Source organism: Nannobrachium achirus, assembly GCF_963921795.1.
Source record: "Nannobrachium achirus genome assembly, chromosome: 21".
Lineage (NCBI taxonomy): Eukaryota > Metazoa > Chordata > Actinopteri > Myctophiformes > Myctophidae > Nannobrachium > Nannobrachium achirus.
Genome location: NC_137828.1, coordinates 49380987 through 49405395, shown reverse-complemented (window position 1 = coordinate 49405395; position 24409 = coordinate 49380987). Strand labels below are relative to the sequence as shown.

At 40.8% G+C, this 24409-nt stretch overlaps 1 protein-coding gene across 4 annotated transcripts in view; it reads left to right on the top strand.

Moving 5' to 3' along the window:
• The window catches only part of avl9 (AVL9 homolog (S. cerevisiase)), a 56252-nt gene extending 34339 nt beyond the window's left edge, over positions 1–21913 (top strand). For 3 of the 4 annotated variants that reach the window (XM_080751861.1, XM_080751860.1, XM_080751859.1), the window contains exons 13-17: positions 1188–1407; positions 2308–2425; positions 2743–2796; positions 18404–18492; positions 18936–21913. In XM_080751861.1, the coding sequence (XP_080607987.1) occupies positions 1188–1407; positions 2308–2425; positions 2743–2796; positions 18404–18492; positions 18936–19066 (612 nt within the window). In that variant the 3' untranslated portion in view covers positions 19067–21913. Of the gene's footprint in view, positions 1–1187; positions 1408–2307; positions 2426–2742; positions 2797–3246; positions 3338–18403; positions 18493–18935 lie in introns of those variants that run through there. The other variant, XM_080751862.1, reaches the window with a different exon arrangement.
• Positions 21914–24409: the final 2496 nt, after the last annotated feature.

Genomic DNA, 24409 nt, shown 5'->3' with positions numbered 1-24409 from the left:
TCTTGTAGCTTTATATTTTCTCATATATTCTTTTCTCCTTGCTCTAGAGTCTTCATCCACTTTGGACATGGAGCTGATGCATCTTGTAGCTTTATATTTTCTCATATATTCGTTTCTCCTTCTTAGTAGATCTTGCTCATCTTCAACACTGGGGGGATCTTGTTCCATTGGTCCACTGATGCATCTTCTAATTCTATATTTTCTCATATATTCATTTCTCCTTGCCTTAGAGTCTTCATTTACTTTGGACATGGAGCTGATGCATCTTGTAGCTTTATATTTTCTCATATATTCTTTTCTCCTTGCTCTAGAATCTTCATCCACTTTGGACTTGGATTTGATGCATCTTGTAGTCGCATTTTTCCTAGCCATAGAATATTCATCTAATCTAGTACAACTATTGATATGATATGATACAACTAATAATAATAAATAGTTATATACTCATTTTAAGGTTTTATCTGATGTCATTATGATGACAAAAATAACTCTTACATCACTATATATGGTGTTTCCCATTCAAAGTCAATTGGAAAGGTCAGTTTCCTAAGAGTTACCTTACTATATATGGTGTTTCCCATTCAAAGTCAATGGGAAAGGTCAGATACCTAAAAGTTACTCACTATATATGGTGTTTCCCATTCAAAGTCAATGGGAAAGGTCAGATACCTAAAAGTTACCTTACTATATATGGTGTTTCCCATTCAAAGTCAATGGGGAAGGTCAGCTACCTAAAAGTTACCTTACTATATATGGTGTTTCCCATTCAAAGTCAATGGGAAAGGTCAGATACCTAAAAGTTACTCACTATATATGGAGTTTCCCATTCAAGTCAATGAGACTAAGAGTTGTAAAAACTGCAAAATTCCCCAGAGTAATAATGTGGTTGCCCTGGCAACCACACTAATTAGTGTAATATCACATATGCCGATATCTCAGTTGGTTGACCAGTTAAAACACTTTTAAACCCATCTATCAGTTATTGTTTGGCTCTGGCTTTGTAGGGCAGTATTGTTGGTTGGATATTTGCCACACTACATTAGTAATTGATCCCAGATTACATTGATTGATCCGCCAGTGCTGCCACCGCCCCCCCCCCCCCCCCTGGGTAATTCCAGTGTTTAGGAGTAATAGGAGGTAATCCCTCAGTGGTAATTCTGGGTGTGTGCGTGTTTTCTTTCCTGCAGGTGGAGGAAGGTCGCATACAGATCCACGACCCTGAGCTGCGCAGGCTGCTCAGTCTGACCACGGCCGACCTGCGCTTTGCAGACTACCTGGTCAAACACGTCACGGAGAACCGGGAGGACGTCTTCCTGGACGGGACGGGCTGGGAGGGCGGAGACGAGTGGATCCGAGCGCAGTTCACGCTCTACCTGCAGACGCTGCTGTCCTCTGCCCTGCAACAAGGTAGTGTTACTAACCACTTCGGTGATGATTGTTGTTGCTTAAACATGTAACCTTATGATTTTGTGAGACATGATAATGCTATAGATAGTTGTTACAGTAAGCAAGGTAAACACAAGGTAATCAATTGGATCGAGACAGTGTAGTGTCTTAGTAATCTAGCACCATAGGTAAACCAAGAACCTATCATCAGTGTACTCTAAACATTATAAAATGTAATATTATGTACATTGAAATTATACAAACTATAGGATGCCGGATCAACAAATGAACCTGGCAACTGCCTAAATAACATGCTACCTAAATTACAAGGCTAGGGCAAGTGCTGCGGCAGGTGCTATGGGATAAGCTGTCCATAGCAATCCAGAAAATGATGAATGTTTATTTTTGCCTGTGTCTGTGTTCTTGCGTGCGTGCATGCATACGTGCATGTGTGCGTGAATTGTCAACCACTGTCTCTCTCTCATCCACAGTTGGTCATACACTTAGCTAATAGTTCATTCGGCAGCAGGAAGCATAGTCTTTTTCAATTAATTTGTCAGAGCTATAAACTTTACGTTAGACACACACACACACACACACACACACACACACACACACACACACACACACACACACACACACACACACACACACACACACACAGACAGGTCAAAAGGTGAACAGGATTCACAGTCACTGTTCAGTTCTATGTTATGTGCCAATGGTGATGATGTTCTTGGTCAGACATCACTAAGTGCTCTCCTTTTTGATCAGGTCCAGTATCAACAGAATGGTCTTCTCATCTTCCATCTGGGGATTCTCAAGTTTCTTTTCGATCATTACATGTGATCAACTAAAATCGGAGTGAATTAGTTCCACCGCTTGTCTTGACCCTTGCTTCCAATGCATCTCTTGTTTCAGATAACGAGAGGCTACTGGCTGATTACGGCGTTCCGTTTGTCGCCGCGTGGAAGATCTCGCATAACTACCGCGTGTGGTTCAGCAACAAGCACCCCGCGGTGGCTGAAATCACCCCAGGGTAGGTGCTCTACCGTTATAAACACAATGATATACCCCTGGGAACTGGGAACCCTTCGGGAACCCTTCGTGCTCTAATAACAGTTTCTCTACCCCTGAACTTATGACTTTCACTCCTCTACATTCCGAGGAAGGGAAAAGGAAAAAAGTACATTATAAATGTAGCCCTATTTCAAGTATAGTGGAAAATAGCACATATAATAGCTCTAATAGTCACATTGTGTCACTATTTTTCTTTCTTTTTTTTACTTTTTGTTGCTTTCTTCCATAATAATGGAACATGTTTGATTGATTAATTGTTGATCTGGTCTCTTACAGACACCCGTTCCAGGGCCAGTACGGCGTTGCTGATGTGAAATTAAGACTCTCCCAGTGAGTATAATATTTATTAAATTAAGACTCTCCCAGTGAGTATAATATTTATTAAATTAAGACTCTCCCAGTGAGTATAATATTTATTAAATTAAGACTCTCCCAGTGAGTATAATATTTATTAAATTAAGACTCTCCCAGTGAGTATAATATTTATTAAATTAAGACTCTCCCAGTGAGTATAATATTTATTTATTAAATTAAGACTCTCCCAGTGAGTATAATATTTAATTATTAAATTAAGACTCTCCCAGTGAGTATAATATTTATTAAATTAAGACTCTCCCAGTGAGTATAATATTTATTAAATTAAGACTCTCCCAGTGAGTATAATATTTATTTATTAAATTAAGACTCTCCCAGTGAGTATAATATTTAATTATTAAATTAAGACTCTCCCAGTGAGTATAATATTTCAACTGTTAACTCAAACTATTTGTTGTTCTTCAGAAGCAAAGAATCTCAATGTGCTTCATGGGGAGCATGTGATGAAAGAAACATTCAAAATGACATCTAGTACACAACATGTACACAAAATGTAGTGGGTAAGAATTCGAAATGGGTTCTTTAAGGCAGTGGTTCTCAAAGTGGGGACCCGCAGGGGTCCTTAAGAGGGTCCTGAGCTAAATGATTCATAGTTAGGAGCCAAAAGGAATCTTACATGTCTGTACAACCCCCCTAACTCTCAGAGTTACGAGGGTTGGCTAAACGAATCTGGGGGCCCTTGAAATTAAACAATTTTAGAACCACTGCTTTAAGGAACTATCTCATGACCCAAACTCTTTTTGACATTAGCTGTACTGTAGATGAGTTACCCACCAAAACAAGTCCAATGCTGCCCTCTAGTGGTTATTTGTTGTTGATACAGACAGACAGATTACTCTAATGTCAACTTTGTAATAATGCAGCAAAACAAGTACACTTTTAGGAAGCCACAGCTAAGCTGTGCACGTTAGTGAGTGAGTTTCTTTTATTATTATTTATATTGATTAAATACTTTATTAACTAGTAACAAGACCATTAACCGTAACGGTCAAAGGTGATGCTAAAAGGATAGCACATTGATTCCATTGTGTGCCATTGTACTCAATTCTTCAGTAATACATATAATACATACAATACAAATATACAATACAATACATATTGAAAGAACACTGTATATTTACAGAAGTTTGACATACCTATTTGGGCACTGATCCTCTGAGTATTTTTAAAGACTAGACCCAATTGAGAGATGTTGCACTTTGTCTTGCAAAGTGATCTGGAGAAGGTGAGTCTTGGGGGTGAGGCCTAGTAGTGGTATTAATAGTTTGTTTTGAGAGGTCTGTAGTTTTGGTGATTGAGATGTTAGTGAACCATGGGGGTGCAAGCATTTCACCAGAAATACATTAAATACAACCCAATAGGTTACCTCTTTACTAGTGATTACATGGTCTCCCAACTGTAACCGGCACATTTTTAACCGGTACATTTTCGACCTAAAAACGGATCGGATTCCGTATTTCCCAGGTGTGATGATGGTAACTGGAATGCTCGCCTTAAAGCACGCTCACCCTCATTTCTTTCCGCTTCCCTCACGCCGACCTCTCGGTGGGGCGGTTCTTGGATTCTCGTATTTGTTTTACTGTGGATAAGGTTAGAAATAATTTTAGGGTTTGGCATAGTTTTTACTGAGGCTAAGATTAGAAATAAGACTAGGTTTTGGCACCGTTTTGCTGAGGTTAAGGTCAGGAATAAGGTTAGGTTTAACCATTTAGGCATAATTCTCCAAGGTTAACGTTTAGGAATACCAGGTAGAGACCGTTCCACCGGTGACTGTGTTTTGGGGTGAGCGTTCTGGTATTCGTGATGATGACAGTTTAGTCCCCGAGGGGAAACATGTTTTGCCACCAGAGCGAATACAAATACACAAGTAACAATAACAACATATAACATACAATAGACCGTTTGTCAGCCTTCTGATTGGTCCCTGAGACTCCCTGACTGGCCAACCAGAAAAAAACATTCACTTTTTGCTATCGGGGGTGGAGTTTGTGCAGTGGAGAATGTTGCTTCAGCCTTTCAAAAACTGTCCGCAGTGCGCGACACGGAGATCGGCCGGTACGGTGATAGCGACGGCAAGCGTCAAGCGATCTCGCTCATCATAACGAATAAGCTTCAACAAACTAGTTCACATGTACCTTATCAATGGTCTAAGAGTCACGATTGGGTACATATAATTTAAATGGGCAGAATTACGAAAAGCCAGCCTATTATGTGAGGAGAAACATTCTCTCTGTCCTCTTCCTAGTACCCAAGATGCAATGCGCTTCTCTTTCTATCTCTGATCCAGAGGATTAAACTAATTAAAACATTTATTTTTCGGGGGAAAACTACTGTTTTGCTATGTAATTACTGTACATTTTTCTTCCCTTTTTATTAATATCACGTAGATGTGTTTTTTGTGGTACTTTATATAGCTGTAATGAGGCTATGAAGGGAAAAAAAATCGCATCCACTACCACTATAAAAGAATCTGCAAAGAGGATTCTGTCCCACTGGGATTAAACAAATTAAAACATATATTTTCGGGTAAATCCCCTGTTTTGCAATGTAACTACTGTACCTTTGTCTTCCCTTTTTATTAATATCACCTAGGTATTTTTCCTTTGGTACTTTATATAGCTGTAATGAGGCTATGAAGGGAAAAAAAATCCCATCCACTTCCACTATAAAAACAATCTGCCCAGGGTTAATGTCCCATCATAGTAACAGGGCAGAATGGGGCGGGATTTGCAAAAGGGTTTATTCACAGCAAGTGACAATAACAGACTTTACAAATGACATAACATAACACCCTCCCAAAACAAAGCTAGCGGTGTTCGTTAAGGAATCTAACAGCAGCAGGAAAGATGTACACATACAGATGTATGCAGACAAGGCTGTCATACTAACCCATGGCAAAAGCTTTGCATAGGTGTCAGCGGTTTTAACTTCTGTTCTGACTAGCGTTCAGGGCTGGCTTACAGATTCATGCCTGCTCCTGAACGCAAAAAAGACTGTCTGCATGGCTTTTTCCAAAAGACCAGTCGTGATGGAGTCATCAAATGTGTTTCTGGGTGGGGAGGAACTTGAACTTGTGTCAGAGTTAAAGTACCTCGGGGTCATACTAGACTCAACCCTAACCTTTAAAAAACATGTAAAAAAGGTTGCAAACACAATTAAGTTCAACCTTCAAAACTTTAAACAAATCAGACCCTTCTTGACAGCTAGTGCTGCTAAAACATATCTCCAATGCATGATTTTATCACATATTGAGTACTGCTTCACAAACTGGTCTTGCACAGGTATAACGACTCTTAAACCCATTGAACACCTATATAAGAGCGCACTCAAGGTGTTTGATAGGAAACCCCACTCATATCACCATTGTAATATTCTTCAGAGGTACCATTTCTTGAGTTTTGCAAATTTTAAGGTATTTAAACAGGCTAGTATCATTTAGTACCCTAAATGGTCTATGCCCGCCTCCCCTAAGGGAATTCGTCAAAACAAAAAGAAGCCCGATAGAGGACTCAATACGAGGGCAATCGCTAGAGGAGACTGCGAAGTGCCACACCGGGCAAACACTTTTGGAAAAAACACCCTCTCAGTCCAGGGCTGTTCAATCTGGAATGACATACCTCTATTAATAAGAGACTGTTTGTCATTTCCATCCTTCAAGTTTAACCTAAAAAAATGGTTACTTGACAATCAAACGTGTGACCATGTATAGTCTTTTTTTTTTTACTTTTGTTTATTGGGTTTTTTAACAAGCATTCATTGTATGAATCAACAAAATGTTTTAACAATGCTTCGTATAGCCCCATTCGTATAGCCCCCTATACTATACATAGTATAGTTTTCAATCGTCCTTTTTGCGAATATAGGGTTCTTGCTGTTGGAATAGTATAGTAATTGTATACGTGTTTTAGGTGTCTTCTCTTGATGTAAGATTGTTGTTGGTATATGTTTTGTTTTGTGTTTCATGTGGGACTACGGATGGAATTTAGCATTCTTGCTAAGTCCGGTATATTTACTTTGCTATATGTAGTGTTCATTAATATACACTGTCCCGTCCAAATAAATAAATAAAGTAAATAAAGGAACAAAGGATCTTTTCAGGGCTGCAACTTTCAGGAAAACCTAAGAGTGAGATTTTTCTTTTTTTGCGAGGGGGGGGGCTTTGGTGCCGCAAAAAATATATAAAAAATGATATATATATGTTCAACAAATATTACAATTAATTTTTTTTATTATTATAATTTTCTCGACCCTTGGAGTCACTATTACACCAACCAGGTACAGTATGTTGCACTGGGTGGGTGTTATTTAATTCTCCAAATCTAACCCTCAATAATGAATATGTAATTTTGAGGCAGAAACGTAGTTAATAGCCTACTGTGGATCATTTTGGTGGGGGGTCTGGGGGTCCTCCCCCAGAAACATTTTAAAAGAGTAGATGTTATTTCCTGTATTCTGTTGCATTTTACAGGGAGTTTGATACTTTTATCAGGCTTTACTAGGATGAGAAAATTATGGATAAATGTTTACATTAAGCTGCAAGTAACACGTCTTTTGCTTGAAGATCTGTTCTTTTTGCACATCCATCCAAAAGTCCCTCCTCATTTAAACTTCCTGCTAGTAAGCAATGGGCATTTTGGACGTGTTGAATTAATGTTGTAGATCCTCATGTCGCCTGTCGATCTTACTGTAGAGAATGATGTGCGCAGGAACGTGCACGCAGCGTTCCTCACACCAGACGCTCATGCACACACAGCGACACATCTAATCATTACTTCAGAATCAGATACAGTATTTTAAGCCCTTTAATTGCTCAAATCGCGGCCGAAGTGGATGTCTCAGTGACACTTGAGTTGATGCAGTTTTCCACTTTGTGACGGCTGGTGATTTGACGGCGTGAGAAATACGATGTGTGGCGTGAGAGCGTGAGAAGAGGGTCATTTGCGTGAGTCTCACGCTCATTGCATGAGGGTTGGCAGCTCTGGATCTCTTCATTCTCTCAGTAGAGATTATAGGCATCAAAAACCTGTTGCTACGCAGGTCCTTAAATACCTTATAAAGAGGATGGCCTATGAAGGAAAGAATAGTGTTCAATGTGGTCCTCATTCGCTTGGCTATGGTGATATCCAAAGTATCCTGAGGGAGGCCAATCACTGAGCCAGCCTTTTTTAATCAATTTATTGATCCGGTTTTTGTCATCGGCCGTGATGCTGCCCCCCCAGCAAAGCACAGCATAAAAGAGGACACTAGCAAGGATACCTTGGTAGAAAACATGAAGAAGTGACCTACTGATCTGAACTGAACTGAACTGATATATTAGGCAGCCACTAGGCAGGTGTCTCATATTAGGGGAAGCCATTAATTATAAGGGAGCTTCATTCTCAAAAGCAGAGCTGTCTCCTTCAGTGTAGTGAGGGAGGGGGGGGGGTGCTCTGGTTTCATTCCAGGAAGTACAGATGAAAGTCGACCCCCCCGTCTGTCCACACTGAGTGTCCCTAGTCCTGACTGTAACTTCTAGTGTTTCTACACCACCACGCTCACACCCAGGGGTCGCACCAAATTCTGGGCCCTGGGGGTACAAGGATTCACTGCGGGCCCCCCATGAATGCTTTAACTATATTGAATAATAGAGCTTGTAGATCTGCTATTTTTGGAAAATCTTGAAAACTTGTGCAAGTCTTTGAATATTTCAAATCCTTCTATGTCAGTGATGCTCAAACCTTTTCATGTGAAGGACCCCCAAAATTATATGTATTTGGCCACGGACCCCCATCTCAAAATATTTAGTGCCAGGGTCCCCCAGAAGCATATACATATATTCAAAGATTTGCACACATTTTCATGACTTAACTCATTCCCTGCCAGGCCCGATAGTCCCGAGATTATTCCAATGTCTTTCCCCGCCAGGCCCGATAGTCCCGAGAATTAAAAAAAAAAAAAAAAAAATCAAAAATTTTTTTTGACCCCCAAAAATGGAGTAGGCATGATAGCAATCGCGAAATTGCATGTTTAACCCCCATAGCAACCCCATCTTTCAAGCATGGCAGCCATTTTGGCAGCCATCTTTGTTAAACATAGTGGCTGTTATCTCATGAATGCCTGAACGGATTTCCATTCGGATTTTTTTGTTTGAAAGCTGTGAGCAATGTGGACACACGTGGTGCATTATCTAGGCATGGGTGTGCATGATCCGTGCACACCCAATTACATGGAAGTCTATGGAGACGAATGGCAGGTGGGAGTACGGAGGTATGTTAAAATGGCGGTCAATGTGTTAATGAAGGTCCCTACACCTTGGGCCCTAGTAACTCAGTCCCACTACCCCCCCCCCCTTGTGACGCCCCAGCTCACACCTCCCAGTAGGGGGGGGGGGGGGGGGGGGGGTGTGTGTGTGTGTGTGTGTGTGTGTGTGTGTGTGTGTGTGTGTGTGTGTGTGTGTGTGTGTGTGTGTGTGTGTGTGCGAGGGTGCCCTCGTTGCTAACTTGGCTCTGCACGCTGAGAAGCACCAAATTGGCCGAGACACCGGCAGCCTCTCGTGTTTCCTCTCCGCTATTTTGTAATACGGCCTCGGTGAACTTTATCGTAACACCTTAGTAAACAAACAAACAGACCCAAGCGTTGTTGAAAATCCTCCCATTCTCCCACGCACACACACACACACACATGCACAGACACACACACACACACACACACACACACACACACACACACACACACAGATGGGAAGGCTGTTTTGTAGGAGGCTGAATATGACCTGTATTCCAAGTGAACAGTGTTATCAGAGAGATGCATGTAGGGCAGGAAAGTAACACTTTCACCAGTTTAGCAGCTGGGTTGTTGTTGTTGAGGGCGAGTGGGCGGGTGTTTAACACGGAGTGTAGCGATGCCAAAAAAACAACAGTGTTGGTTGGTAAGCATAACAGGGCCACTGCAAGGGGGATGGGGAGGTGGAATGATCCTGGCAAATTCATATTAAACTGGCATAGTTTTTATCGATTACAATACTCACCCATGGAGACTTGAATTCATGGATATATATTATGATGTTTTAGGTCAGGGGTCTTCAACGTTTTCAGGCCAAGGACCCCTTAGTTGAGAGAGAGATGAAGCAGGGACCCCCACAACCTTCTCATAGATTCCATATACTGTCGTTTCATTGTTTGACAGCACGATCATCAGTGTATTTTGGATTCATGTCAATTAGCGTTTTCGGATATTTAACCACCATTTGAACTGTCAATACTTAATTTGATAAAGTTAACCTTTCACTCTGTACTTGGTCTGCTCTTTTTCCCCTTTACACCAAACCTCTTTGCTGAAAATAGCCAATCTACAAGCTCACAACGTCTCGTGCTGCGAGGCGTTGTGAGCTTTTAGATCGGCTATTTTCTGTATTTTTTTGTATTTGCCACTTTGCCACTTATGCATGTCCCCAACCACTGAAATCGATAGAACATTTTAACACTTATCTTTTCTTTTATCTAATTACAAAATATGAACCCTTGTCGTAAAAAAACAAAGTTACTTTAATATTGAAATAGCATAATAATAATAATAATAATAATAAATTCATTATTTTAAATGTATTAGATGGGTTCGATTCCCATCCTCCTGACCTGTGTTGTCTAATATTATTAAATAAATAAATGTGTTGTAAATTACACATTTATTTGAGAGAGGAGGCTGGCAAGGAAGCCCTTCCCCCAGCCTCACATGAGGATGAATAAATACTCTGCTCTTAACTATTTATAGTCTCTAGTAGGCCTGCACGCTTGACTGCCTCCTGTATTGTGTGTGTGTGTGTGTGTGTGTGTGTGTGTGTGTGTGTGTGTGTGTGTGTGTGTGTGTGTGTGTGTGTGTGTGTGTGTGTGTTTAATATATTGGGATATCAATAGAATTATTTAATGTTTGGAATTTATGAGCATTCAAAATTAAGAGTTAAAATTCAAAAGGGCCACGATGAACTTAAACTTATGGACCAACCACAAGCTTAATTTGTATTTAACCCTTACTTTAAAACCACCAATAAAATATTCAAATCAATATTTTAAGAAATGAAATCTTAAGGGAAATGCTCTTTTCAGTGACATAGCCTCGCACATGTGTGAGTTAAAGTCGAGATGAAGCCAGTTTTCCACTCACTCCACTTCCTTATAGTGGTGCGTTTCCTCCTGAAATGCTCCAGAAAGGAGGGACAAAGCACTTGGGTGAATTTGATTTGATGGTCAAAAAGTAGGAGGGTCATAACTCATTGAGGAAATAAATATTTAAACAGGGCGGGTCATTTATTGAAAACAAAACAAACAAGCATGGTTACGTGTCTCATGTTTGAGGGCATCCCCTTGCACCAGCTGGAGCTAGGGCACTCCAAATGCCAAGCCTGCCTCCATGCTAAATGCCAAGATTATGTTTTTTAAAATAAATAACAATGACAGAAAACTTGCTTTTTTTTGGCAGTTAAGATATTTAATTCAAGTTGCATGTTCCTGGTTGGGCTTTGTCATCTACAGTTTTAATTCCATAAACAACACCATGGAAAAATATTCATTATATATTGCCAAGCACCATTTGAAATAACTATGTATTTTACAGTCATGCCACCAAGTGGTCCACCTCTCATGGGATTATATGACACTTCTTCAGTAATCATATCACCACCCCAACATAAAGTAGTACATAAGCAATAGTTACAGACATTGCTGTACGCATGCATCATGGATGTACATGGCATATGGTTGTATACAGGGGTACACTGACAAAGTGTACATGGCATATGGTTGTATACAGGGGTACACTGACAAATGTGTCAAAGACTTGGCCTGTTCCATTGTAATGTTATGATTGCATTTTTACACACCATTATAATGTTCAGTATTTTGATTATAAGACCCAATCACAGAATGTCAGTCTCCAGGTTTGCCTCTGGCTATGTACAGTAGGACACTGATTTACTACGACACTACGGCACATAGAAGTCCGGTACTAGTTGTTCCCAAATGTTTTATTTTCAAGGACCCCATAACTCTGGGAGTGTACAAATGGAACTAAATGGACCTGTACAGGTCCATTTGGTTCCATTTGTACACACACAGTGTCATTGTAATTTAGGGCCAGCTAGAGTTTGTCTACACTAGTATGTACATGGCAAAAATTGAATTTGAACAAAAATGTCCACCACAAGCCAGCATAGTAATGGCCCCATGTTATATACCATATTCCAAACATAGGGTACATTATACCCTACCAGTCACACAAATGAAGTGTAAGCGTAAAGATTTCTGGATACTAGTACTGTGTACCTCTATAACACAAATTCCTGAACTTGTAGCATCTACCACACAATGCACAACATGTGTTTAGGTCAACCATACCCAGGGCAAAATACCACTGCATCCATAGTGTTCCAAAATAAACATACTTCATACCCTCTATGGAGAAAACCAATACTTCAATGGACATTTGCATGAATAATGTACAAAAGACATTTACATGGACCACAATTGAATCAAGCCTTATTTTATTTTATTATTATTTTTGGCTTTGGCTTTCTGTAACATACTGCTGTATTTTAGTTCATGGGGACTATTAGCAATCAACAATACAAGCAGGATGGATGTGCAGCCCCAGACATCTAAGGATGTCACAGACCTGTTATTGCTCCTTCTCATGTGACTAAGGGCCACTTACAAGTCATATAGTCTTGTTCATATTCTGAGTCACCACACAAATCACTCCACCAGCTAAGAACAGCCATTCCAGAACCCCTCTGTGATGGATGGGTGGTGTGGCTTAGGTGTCCTATGTGTAACGAGACCATTTGAGGTCCATAACTTCCTGTATGTTGGGCCTCTCAAAAGCAGCTCAAAGGTTTTCAGGGACTGGCACTTGGTCTCTCAGCTGCTGGTATGGTTCAGGACTGCCACCTCCTCCAGAACCAGCCTCTGCAGTGTGTCCAAATTGTCTATACAGGGAAAAAGACTGTCAATGCAGAAACAAAAAACAAAACCCAAAAAGTGTTTTCATTATGTGATATTATTTTCATTATTTGCCAAAGTAGCAATTCTAGAAATGTCTGCATCTTGTCAATTGTTCAACTTATTTCAATGTTAAATTAACTCAGAGACTTTGTTTCCTAACTATCATTTAGCTGAGGACCCCCTGGAACTCCCTCAAGGACCCATGGGGGTCCCCGGACCCCACTTTGAGAACCAATGCATTATAGGCTATAAGTAACAGTAATACTGTAAGTGCACACAAATACAGCACTAACCACAAGGGAAACATCTGACAGTCTTTTGTTATAGCAATTATAGATCTGTTGTCTATTATGACCATTTACACTATCATTATTGACGAGGTTTCTAACATTTACTCGGATTTGGATGTTTGACGCTCTGAAAAAGAGTGTGCTACTGATTTGTAGTTACAGTACATGCATGCATCTCGTTCGCAAGCACACCCACCACGCTCACATGAATTGTACAATGTTTGTGGCGTAGTCCTAGCCTGGCAGACATATGTATCACACGACAAACTGTGTGGATATTTCTCCCTTGCGTTAACAATGGATGGATATAGTTTAGCTGCGCTATTAGCTAATAGTAGTCCTATTCGCTAACAACAACAAACACACATGCCAACGCATGAAAAGGGCACACACAAACAAACACACACGCACGCACGCACGCCTGTGCACCGCTCTATGTACTCTTGCCTCTAGTCTAGTCTAGTCAAACATATTTGCACAGTTTGCAAAGGTAGGCTACTTACTGTCAAAGGAGTTGCAGCAGGCGGCGAGGCGAGTATTTCATGTGATGTGTGGTATGTGGTCACACATACCACCCTCCTCATACTGTGGTGGATAAATTCCAGCCAGCAAGCACCCAGCCATGAGGTTTTGTTTTGGGGGAATAAACTGTGAACAACCCAAAACACATCTGTTCTTCGACATGATTGCCGAATGCTAGAATAGGAGGTGGCCATAGTGGAGGTGGCTACAAAGTTGCATGGGGAAAGTCACCAACTAATGAATTATTCAACAGTCCGTCTGACAGACACCTGTCAGTCATTCTGACCTCGTGAATTAAACATTTCCTTGATTTGCGTCATCACGCAAGACGTTTCTGTTTAGGGGCAGGGCTTAGGGCTTTTTCACTTTTTTTGGCATCCAGTGTTAGGTATGGCCATATTATCACTACAGATATGCTCTAAAAGTGTGAAAAACATGTTTTTGAGAAATTGCATGTTCTACAACAGTGGTTCTCAAACTTTTACATTTCAGGGTCTTCCCTTAACTCTGACAGTGTACAAATGGCACCAAATGGACCCCGTACACTGTCAGAGTTACAGACTGTATGGGTCCCTAGAATCCACTTTGAGAAACACTATTCTACAAGACATATAATAATTCAACACTGATCAATGATCAAACTTGCAGTGGTTTTATATCAAATAAATGATTTTAATTACAAAATCCTAAGCTAGACTTACAACATTTAATAGAATGGAGAGTTCAATTTGATATTCAATTTGGATTCAATGGAAATTTAATTTAACTTTTTAATGTTAGTGTTAGTGAATGATAGTACGCCATGAGCAGCTATTGATCATATGTAACGGTTGATCCATGAGTTACCAACACACTACGGTTGCAGTGCGTAATCTTTAAGACTGTGGTCCCAGCTCTCTTCAGGTCATTGGCCAGGTCCTCCCGAGTAGTTCTGGACTGATCTCTCATCTTTCTCATGATCATTGATACCCCACGAGGTAAGATCTTACATGGAGCCCCAGACAGAGGGAGCTTGATAGACATCTTGAGCTTCTTCCATGCTTGAATTATTGTGTCAACAGTTGTTGTCTTCTCACTAAGCCGCTTGCCTATTGTCCTGTTGCCCATTCCAGCCTTGTGCAGGTCTACAATTTTGTCCCTGGGTCCTTACCTGTATAAAAGACCAAAGAGCATAGACAGCTCTTTGGTCTTTTATACAGGTAACAACTTCAAACGTGGGTCAATAGGATGCAATTAATACAGGTAATGAGTGTAGAATATGAGGGCTTCTTAAAGACAATTTTACAGTCCTGTGAGAGCCAGAATTCTTGCTGATTGGTAGGTGATCAAAAACTTATTTCATGCAATGAAATGCAAATTCATTAATTAAAAATTTGTGATTTCCTGGAATTTATTTTTGGATTCTGTCTCTCATAGTTGAAGTATACCTACCTATGATAAAAATTCATCCTTTTTTTTGTACGTGGGCAAACCTGCTAAATCGGCGGTGTATCAAATACTTATTTCCCCCATTGTATACTGGACGCAGTGTTTCACGTAACGCGTGCATGGTTCCAGAAATACTTTTTACAGAGAGTCCATTCTTTCGAAGTTCGGTGATGTCATGCTCTGCTTATGGCTCAAATAACACTTACTGTACGTTTACTGAACATTATGTTCAGTAATGTTTATTCCCATTAAACTTACAATTATTACAAACCATTGAATCCAATGCAGTGAACTACCATGTAACTTTGATAAAATCACAAATAGTGATGATCATAACTTCAATGATTACAGTCAAAATGAATTAGAATGGTTAAATGAAAGAAATATTCAAACATTATGATATGAATGGTTATCAAGGAGTCAGTGTGAGATGATAGCGTAATCCAATGAAGGGAAACATTATTATGATCCAAGTTCTTGTTGGAGTTATTCAGTCCTCATGTCTCTGCTCAGTGACAGGACAGTGAAACTTGCATGTATTGGCAGAATTGAATGCGAATGGCATTTGTTTGAAGCTATATTCTGTTCAGGAACATTCTTCAGGATCAATGGGTCAGGGCAGGTCAAATTGAAACGTCAGAGGGGGAGAGTCAAGTTGTAACACAGGGGAAAGGTCTTTTGGTATCCAGTGCTGTGATTATGATACTAATAAGCTATAATTGTGTGTTTATATCGACCCTTAATCACTACATAGGTATTGTATTACAGTGCTTGTGAGGGCCACATGTTCCGACCAGTATACTAGAACAGTGGTTTTCAACCTTTTTCATATCAAGGTCCATTATTTATTGCCCATTTGAGCCACGGACCACCATTTGACGAGATTTAGCCTCTCAGACCCAAACTTAAAGGTAGGGTAAGTGATTTCACTTAAGTTTCAGTTTTCATGTAGGTGACAGGCAGGGGCCTTCCTCCAATCATGATCAAGTGGGGGCAGGCCTTGGTGCGCATAAGGCCCGTCCCCACTCGACCATGATTGGAGGAAGGCCCCACTCTATCCTGATTGGAGGATAACCTGTAACCCAACAGTTTTGGTGGAGGTGCTCCTCGGTGCGAGGTCGCGCCATGTCTAGGCCATCTGGCCAGTGATGTATATCGGACCAGGGATTTTGGAACTATGCCTTTCAAGATCGGAACCCATTTTTGGGGTTCTTGTTGCTATGTACAGTATATATAGAACATATTTTTCTTTAGATTTTTTTAATAAATATTTAAAGTTTTTCCAGAAAACTTAGGTCAGGATTTAGAAGGCGTTTTTAGAATCAGTCCTAAATGGGCTAAGTATACAGTTCTTAAATATGTCAGTCATTTCTTTGCATATTTTAAAGTTATTTGTGCAGAAGCTATGGGAATATGAATGAATATGAACCTGAAGTGGGTATGCCACCAATGGTTTAGTGCAGAGCCTATTTATTGCACAGTCCGACCTCCCACCCAGAACAACAAATTCCGCAGCCAGTCATAAAGGAATCCCATTCAGCATAGGGCTTATGGGTTCCGGCGGGCCAGTCACAACACTGAATGTTATTCTCAGATGAACAATCATTTATGAGCCGAAGCAGGTTGGCAGCCGCCAGTGGAAAGGGTGCGGGCGCTGCCAACAGCAGGGCACAACAACAACAGAGCAGCTTTGACTGACAGGTCTCTGTGGCATGCCATCTGGCCGTGTCTGTCAGTAGACAGGATGTTTTAGACAGCTTTGCCGTCCAGGACATGACACAGGGAGCACAAAGGCTGCAGAGTCTCGCGGCTGAAGGTCGGCTCACCAGAGATGTGTGTCCAGCCAGATAAACAAGGACATCTTTTTGATTTTTTTTTGAATATTTTATCATACTAAGCTACGTAAATATGCACATCTTTCCACCTGAGATACGGTATTTCACTGAGAAATATCCGATTCCATCAGAACTAACTGAAAATAACTTTATAGTTGACTTTTAACCACTTGTAGATCTGCTGTTTTTGGTGAAGAGAGTTGGAATAGATGGAAAAATAACTCATCGAGTACAGTGCAAATCAGGTTTGTTTTACTAAGCATAGAGGGTCTAAGCTAAGGGCTTAAACTTACTGAAGTGATATTGATGAATTCCAAATATTATCAAATTATTCTGCGGCACGCCTGGACTGGCATCACGGCTCCCTAGGGTGCCACGGCACACACTTTGGGAAGCCCTGTTATATAGGAGAAACATGGCTGCGTGGAGCTGTCAGCTGAAATGTAGTCCCCTGCTGCTGCTTCTGTTCTGGTCCCAGATCAGATGATCTGTGAATAGAACACCTGTGGCTGCCTGCTAGTCAGTTATATAACATTTAGCAAAAGAAGATTTATTCTTTATTTTCTAGGATCAAAATTGTCCCACAGTCCAGCAGTCAAGAGTTTGTGTGGCCTGACTTATACTTAGTTGAACGTGGGTTTGACGCACCGAAAATAGCAGATATAAAAGCTCTCAAAGACGTGTTGTAACTGTATTTTTTATGCGCTTTAAGATCATTAGTAACAATACACATAAGTAAATACAGTAGGAATGACTGTGTTATATCTTCTTGTATACTAAATATACTGTATACCGGTACAATATATCTCTAGGTTGTCTGAGGACGACCTAGAGATATGTTGTTGTGGGGTGGGGTGGGCCTTCCTTGACGATTGTTCAACATACAGTATGCTAGTGGTTCAGAATCGGAGCTCCATGAAGGTTGAGAAGTGAGAACCACTGGTTTATTGGAACCTAGATCAGGCCATCAGGGGTCTTCAACAGGGGGTCCGCGGCCCCTAGACGGTCCTCAGAGTTACTACAGGGAGTTCTCAAAATCTTTGTGTGATAGCAACTTTTTTCTCCTTTTTTATATTAACCACTTGAACCCTAACGTCCATATTCTGAGAACCTTAGCCAAAAATAGCAGATCTACAAGCTCACACCGCCTCGCGCTGCAAGGCATTGTGAGCTTGTAGATTCTCTATTTTCGGCAAAGAGGTTTGGTATAGAGGGAAAAAGAGCAGACTAAGTACAGAGTGAAAGGTCAAGTTTACTAAGTATTGACAGTTCAAGTGGTTAAATATATTTGAAAACACAAATTGACATGAATCCAAAATACGCTGATGATTGATTGTGCTGTAAAACGATGAAACTATATGGAATCTATGAAAAGGTTGTGGGGGTCCCTGCTTCATCCCTCTCAAATAAGGGGTCCTTGGCCTGAAAACGTTGAAGACCCCTGTTGTAAATCATGATATAATGTCCCTCGAAGCAATAAAGTCATTGTGATCAATGTACCTTTTTTCTAAAGCTCTGTGCAGAACAGCGAGCGAGGAAAGAAGCTTGGCAACGCCATGATGACCACCAGTCGCAGCATGGTTCAGACCGGGAAGGCAGTCGGTAAGCATGGAGCAGCGTCTGTCTTAAAGCAGTGTTTTAAGCCCGAGTTAAGCCGGTTGCACTTTGCTGCATTTTTTCGTTGCGTTTTGGAAATCCTAAAATCAACCGTGGTCCAAAAAAAGCGGGCAGCAGTGTGAAATCGTGATTGACATAACGTGAGGTCTATTTATTTATTAATTTTTTTACGTGCTCCAAAATTTTCGGATGAAAAAACGCAGCAGTGTGCAAAGGCCTTTACACCTGGTTTCGGGCTGAAAATAGCTGATCTACAAGCTTACAACACGTTGTGACCGTGTAGATCAGCTATTTTTGTGCACGACACCGGCCTCAATATCTTTTTTATACTTTAATTCATGTAATTTGGTTAAAAAATATTTTTTTCATTACTCCGTTACCTCTTTTAGACAGTCTCGTTCTTGTCTTCTCTTCCTTACCACTCACAGGTCAGTCAGTGGGCGGGGCTCTGACCAGCGCTAAGTCTGCCATGTCGTCCTGGTTCTCCACGCTGGCCCAGCCGCCAGCGGTCACCGCCTCCGCCTCCTCTGATGAACTGGACTCCCAAACCAAACCTTAGCCCCCCCTGAAACCCTTCCTGAGAAACCCCGTCCAACTGGCCCCTCTGCTCCTCCGGTTATATCCACCCTTCCTCCTCCCGTCCCCTACTGCCTTTCGCTCCTGAGTCCTGACAGGATGCAAGTTACACAGGAGCTGGGATGGTTTGTGACCCCAAGCACGGTTTATATGAAGGCTTGATTCCCCCCGCCCCACCCCCCCCTCAACCAACCCCCCCACACCAAACAACATGTGGGCTAAATAACGATTATCTCTCGCATGCGTCGCGTATCCGAGCTGAGGTGCGTCAGAGCGCTGATCACAGATCTGTGCGGAGAGAAGCTGCGATGTTTAGGAACCAAGTCTCTGAAGAAAGGCTTCCGTGGCAGCTGTCAGTCACTGGTTTGCAGTTTAAACTTGGTATCGCCGGACGCGCTCCTCAGTACTGCCGATGGCTGGGTCGTTCTTGGTTCTGCAACACGTTCCTGCAGTTTGTGTGCTTTGTTAGTGCACTGCTGTGTTTAAAACATGATGTTAATTCCAGCATTTTCTATGTGTTAGCGTTGAGCCCTAGATGGATACGAGGACCTGAACTAAACTGGGATATGTTCACGATCTACATTCACAGCTAGGCATCTATCTTGCCATCCCAGACAACTGTGATTTACACTCAGAGAGAGAGACGATAGCGAGGAGGTATAGTGTATTAAGAGCTCGAGGGCACTTTTGTTGGCAGTGTTCTGGGAATTGAACTTGTGACCTGTCTGTTATGGGATGGATCGTATAATTATGACATCATACTGCGTACCCCACACTACTTCTAGGTCAAGTTTCTGTGCAGTAACATTGGTCATATCGTCATATCAAAGGTAATTCTGACAGCCGTAACGTTCCAATGCTCAAACGTATGCTCTGCCATACAATAGCGATGTTTGCCGAAAATTGCTACAAGCTCCCAGCGCATCGCAACTCTCACCTGCGAAGCGGTGTGAGCTCGTAGTAAAATCGTCTTAAAATGCTTTCGTCTCATTGATAAACTTTAGTCAGACATGGGCATTACATAGTAGTACAGCTATAAGCAGTCTTTGGTTTGATCACATTTTAGGTAAAGGGATTTTTCCCCTTCTTGAGTTTTAACTGACAGGTGCGTTGCAATTTACATTTTCACTAAGTCACAAAAATGAGTGCAATGGTTTTGCATAAATTTTCCTTTCAAATGTACCCTAAGAATGTGCCCAGTTTGGTGGAGTTTGGCTCCATTTCATCGTCAGAAGTTAATATTTATGGCAGATCCAGCACTAGTGCGTTCTAGTACCACTGATCGCTGCTGTGATCTAAGCTCAAACTGGAGCACACGCAAGTTCAACAGTACAAAGTTTAAAGTATTCCTACAACTAAATGTTAGGATGTATTGCAAACACACACTTGAATGCTGAAATGTCTGCTTTTATAATGTTAAAGGAATTAGTACTAATTAAAGGAATTTTTACTACGTACATTATGTATATACAAGCGTTTCTCAATTGGTAGATCGGATCGGCAACCATTAAGTTGTAGACAAAGATTACTTTAATTGGGGAACGGTGTGTCAGGATTTGTCGAGGACCACGGGCGTGGGACCTTAGCCACTTTTTCAAGAACAATCCGTTTTTCCAGCATGAATTGTCATGCCTCAGAAGAACGCTACTGTATATGATAGGATTGGCTTGGGAGATATTTAACGACAAAAAAAGTAAATGCTGAAGGTAGCTTATGTATCAGGTAACTTATTTATTTGTTGTGTATAGTTTTAACTCATATATATTCCTTGGAACACTGGAACAAGTCCTCTTTTGGACAACTTATGTGTTCATACACATCAGCCGCCACCATTCTCTTTCTGCGTCGTACGTACATATATTATGCTGTATAATTTCTGTGTACTCGTTCATCTTGTGTAATTCTCATGTTGAGGTGCTTGCTGGAAACCTTCCTTCCCCAACTTCCTTTTTATTTGACAGTTCTGTTCTGAATAAAGCCACCCTCGTACGTCGTCGGATGATGGTGTCTCGTGTCGAAAATGGCAAACCAACAATCTCACAACGTGTCACATCCGCGTCATGTTTTGAGCTTGTACGTCTATTATTTTCACCGTGTGACGCCATCGTGCGACGGAGCATAATTAGGCTAAAGCACGCTCTGTCTACTCTAGAACATTTTTCTACAGCTGTGGTGAAGTGGCATCTTTTATTTGTCTTTTGAACTAATCTTTTGATGTGAATATTTGGGGCTGATAACAATATTAGTGAGTAACAAATTTGGATATCAATTTATCAGATCAAAAACTATTTTGTACGCACTGTATAAACTCTGTTTTTTTCTCTGATCCATCCAACGTGGTTATTAAACACAAAGAAAGGATATGTAATGGATATTTTACAGTTTAAGACTTTAACATCAGTGCACTGTAATGATAAACTACCCTGGTTATTTAATGATTTGAAAATATTGAAAGTTTTTCCACATTATGTAAAAACATGATCTTTTATATTTTAATTGTTTTCATGCTTTGTCTTCAGCCTGATTTATACTCTATTGTACGACGGTGTCTCGCACCAAAAATAGCTGACCTACAGCTATTTCCGATTCGCTTCACTGTATGTTGCTCAAGAAAGGCTCATGAAGATGAAGAGGCTTTTATTTTACTTCCATGCTGGTTTTTCATTTGTTTGTTTGTTTTTTGTCAACTGACAATATGTTTTAAATGTGTATTTAAAAAGAAAAAATAATGTTTTGTAAAATTGTGAATCCAAAATTCACCTCCAAAAAAATATTTTCTTGACAGATTCTTTTAAAGCGTTTGAGAAGAAAGTTTGAGATATCACACAATATTGCTGCATAAAAATCAAAATATATAAAAATCAAAACTGAGACTCATTCATCCACACATTTTGTGTTGCTGGAAAGCTTGTTGTTGTGGATGTCAGGAGGAGGATGTGTGTCTAAATGTAGGTCAGTCCAACAATGAGCCGTGGTTGGTGTCAGCACATGGCCAGACAAAAACACACCCACGTGCTGTCACTCACACACACACACACACACACACACACACACACACACACACACACACACACACACACACACACACAATGCAGCAGCATCGTTAACTTGGGACACATGAACCAAGGGACCTCTGGAATGACTTTCAAACTTTTTTATTTCGGAAGCCCACAGCCCACGTGTAGTCTTTTTGAGTCATAAAACTACAACGTTACGTCATTCCTCGCGGTGAAGAGCTTTCCACCGCGAGTCCCGACACATCTCTCTGTTTTTACTATCAGACAGATCGGCTCTTCACCCAGTTCACTGATTGGTCGACCTGGACCAGTCAGTCACGGTGAATAGGACTTCACCGTGACTAACTATGATGGCCTTCACTTATTTTCTGACTTGAGGTGGAAAGCTTTCCACCAAAAAATTGCGGTGGATAGCTCTTCACCTTGGACTCTGATAGAGGCTTTAGTCCTACTCCTGCCTATCACTCCCTGCTGACAGGCAGGGGCGTCACAAGGGGGGGGGGAGTGGGACTGAGTTACCAGGGCCCAAGTTGGAGGGGCCTTAATAAACCCTTTTGTAAATCCCGCCCCATTCTGCCCTGTTACTATGATGGGACATTAACCCTGGGCAGATTGTTTTTATAGTGGAAGTGGATGGGATTTTTTTTCCCTTCATAGCCTCATTACAGCTATATAAAGTACCAAAGGAAAAACACCTAGGTGATATTAATAAAAAGGGAAGACAAAGGTACAGTAGTTACATTGCAAAACAGGGGGTTTACCCGAAAATATATGTTTTAATGTGTTTAATCCCAGTGGGACAGAATCCTCTTTGCAGATTCTTTTATAGTGGAAGTGGATGGGATTTTTTTTCCCTTCATAGCCTCATTACAGCTATATAAAGTACCACAAAAAACACATCTACGTGATATTAATAAAAAGGGAAGAAAAAGGTACAGTAATTACATAGCAAAACAGTAGTTTTCCCCCGAAAAATAAATGTTTTAATTAGTTTAATCCTCTGGATCAGAGATAGAAAGAGAAGCGCATTGCATCTTGGGTACTAGGAAGAGGACAGAGAGAATGTTTCTCCTCACATAATAGGCTGGCTTTTCGTAATTCTGCCCATTTAAATTATATGTACCCAATCGTGACTCTTAGACCATTGATAAGGTACATGTGAACTAGTTTGTTGAAGCTTATTCGTTATGATGAGCGAGATCGCTTGACGCTTGCCGTCGCTATCACCGTACCGGCCGATCTCCGTGTCGCGCACTGCGGACAGTTTTTGAAAGCCTGAAGCAACATTCTCCACTGCACAAACTCCACCCCCGATAGCAAAAAGTGAATGTTTTTTTCTGGTTGGCCAGTCAGGGAGTCTCAGGGACCAATCAGAAGGCTGACAAACGGTCTATTCTTTTATACTTTAGCTATTGAAAAATAGCAGATATACAAGCTTGTAGACTGTTACGGGCCACTCGGGGTTTTTTTTTTTTTTGGCATAAAAAATATATTTCTATTGAATATATTATAGGCTATAGCCTACAATGAGATTGAGCTCACAGTTTTGTTTTACAAAAGAGAAAAGATATCTGGCATGGCTGAACCTGTCAGACAGACCCATGATGTTTACCAGGATAAGAAATGACACATAAAGGTTGTTATTTTGAGAGAGAAATGTCCCGCAGACTGATTACATTTTGATGGTTAATTTTGATGATAAGTAGCCTGTGTAAACTTTATCGTGTAATGTAGACTTATTGTCCAATGCTGCTGGTTGGTTGCCTAGGAATCTATAATATTAACATTGAAACAAAAGCCAGGGAGAAAGGAATGCTTTTAGGCTATTTTCTATCCAGAGGTAAGTCATTTTCCGTTTGTTTGTCATAGTTGTATGCTGGTGCTTTCTCATCAGCCGGACAGCAGCTACGCATCATGCATGCATTACGCACAGAATTTCTTTTTCCAGCATAATCATCTCAGTTACAGGCGCCTGATGGAGGGGAAGAACTGGTTGGAATAACACGCTACGTCCTACTGGGGGAAACTCCCCCTGGCCCTGTCAGGTGATAAGAAGCGGCTTGCCCACTCATACAGAGAAGGAAACATGAGCTCAGTTAAGGGATCTCCTTGGGTTGGCAGAGGGAAAGTAGCACCCAGGATTACAACTTCTGCAAGCGGCTACAAATTTAAATATATATATATATATATATATATATATATATATATATTAGTGCTGTTCGAGTTAACTAAATTAATCGCGATTAACTCACCGTTATGTTAATCGCGATTAATTATTTTAATCGCAATTAATCGCATATTAATATATT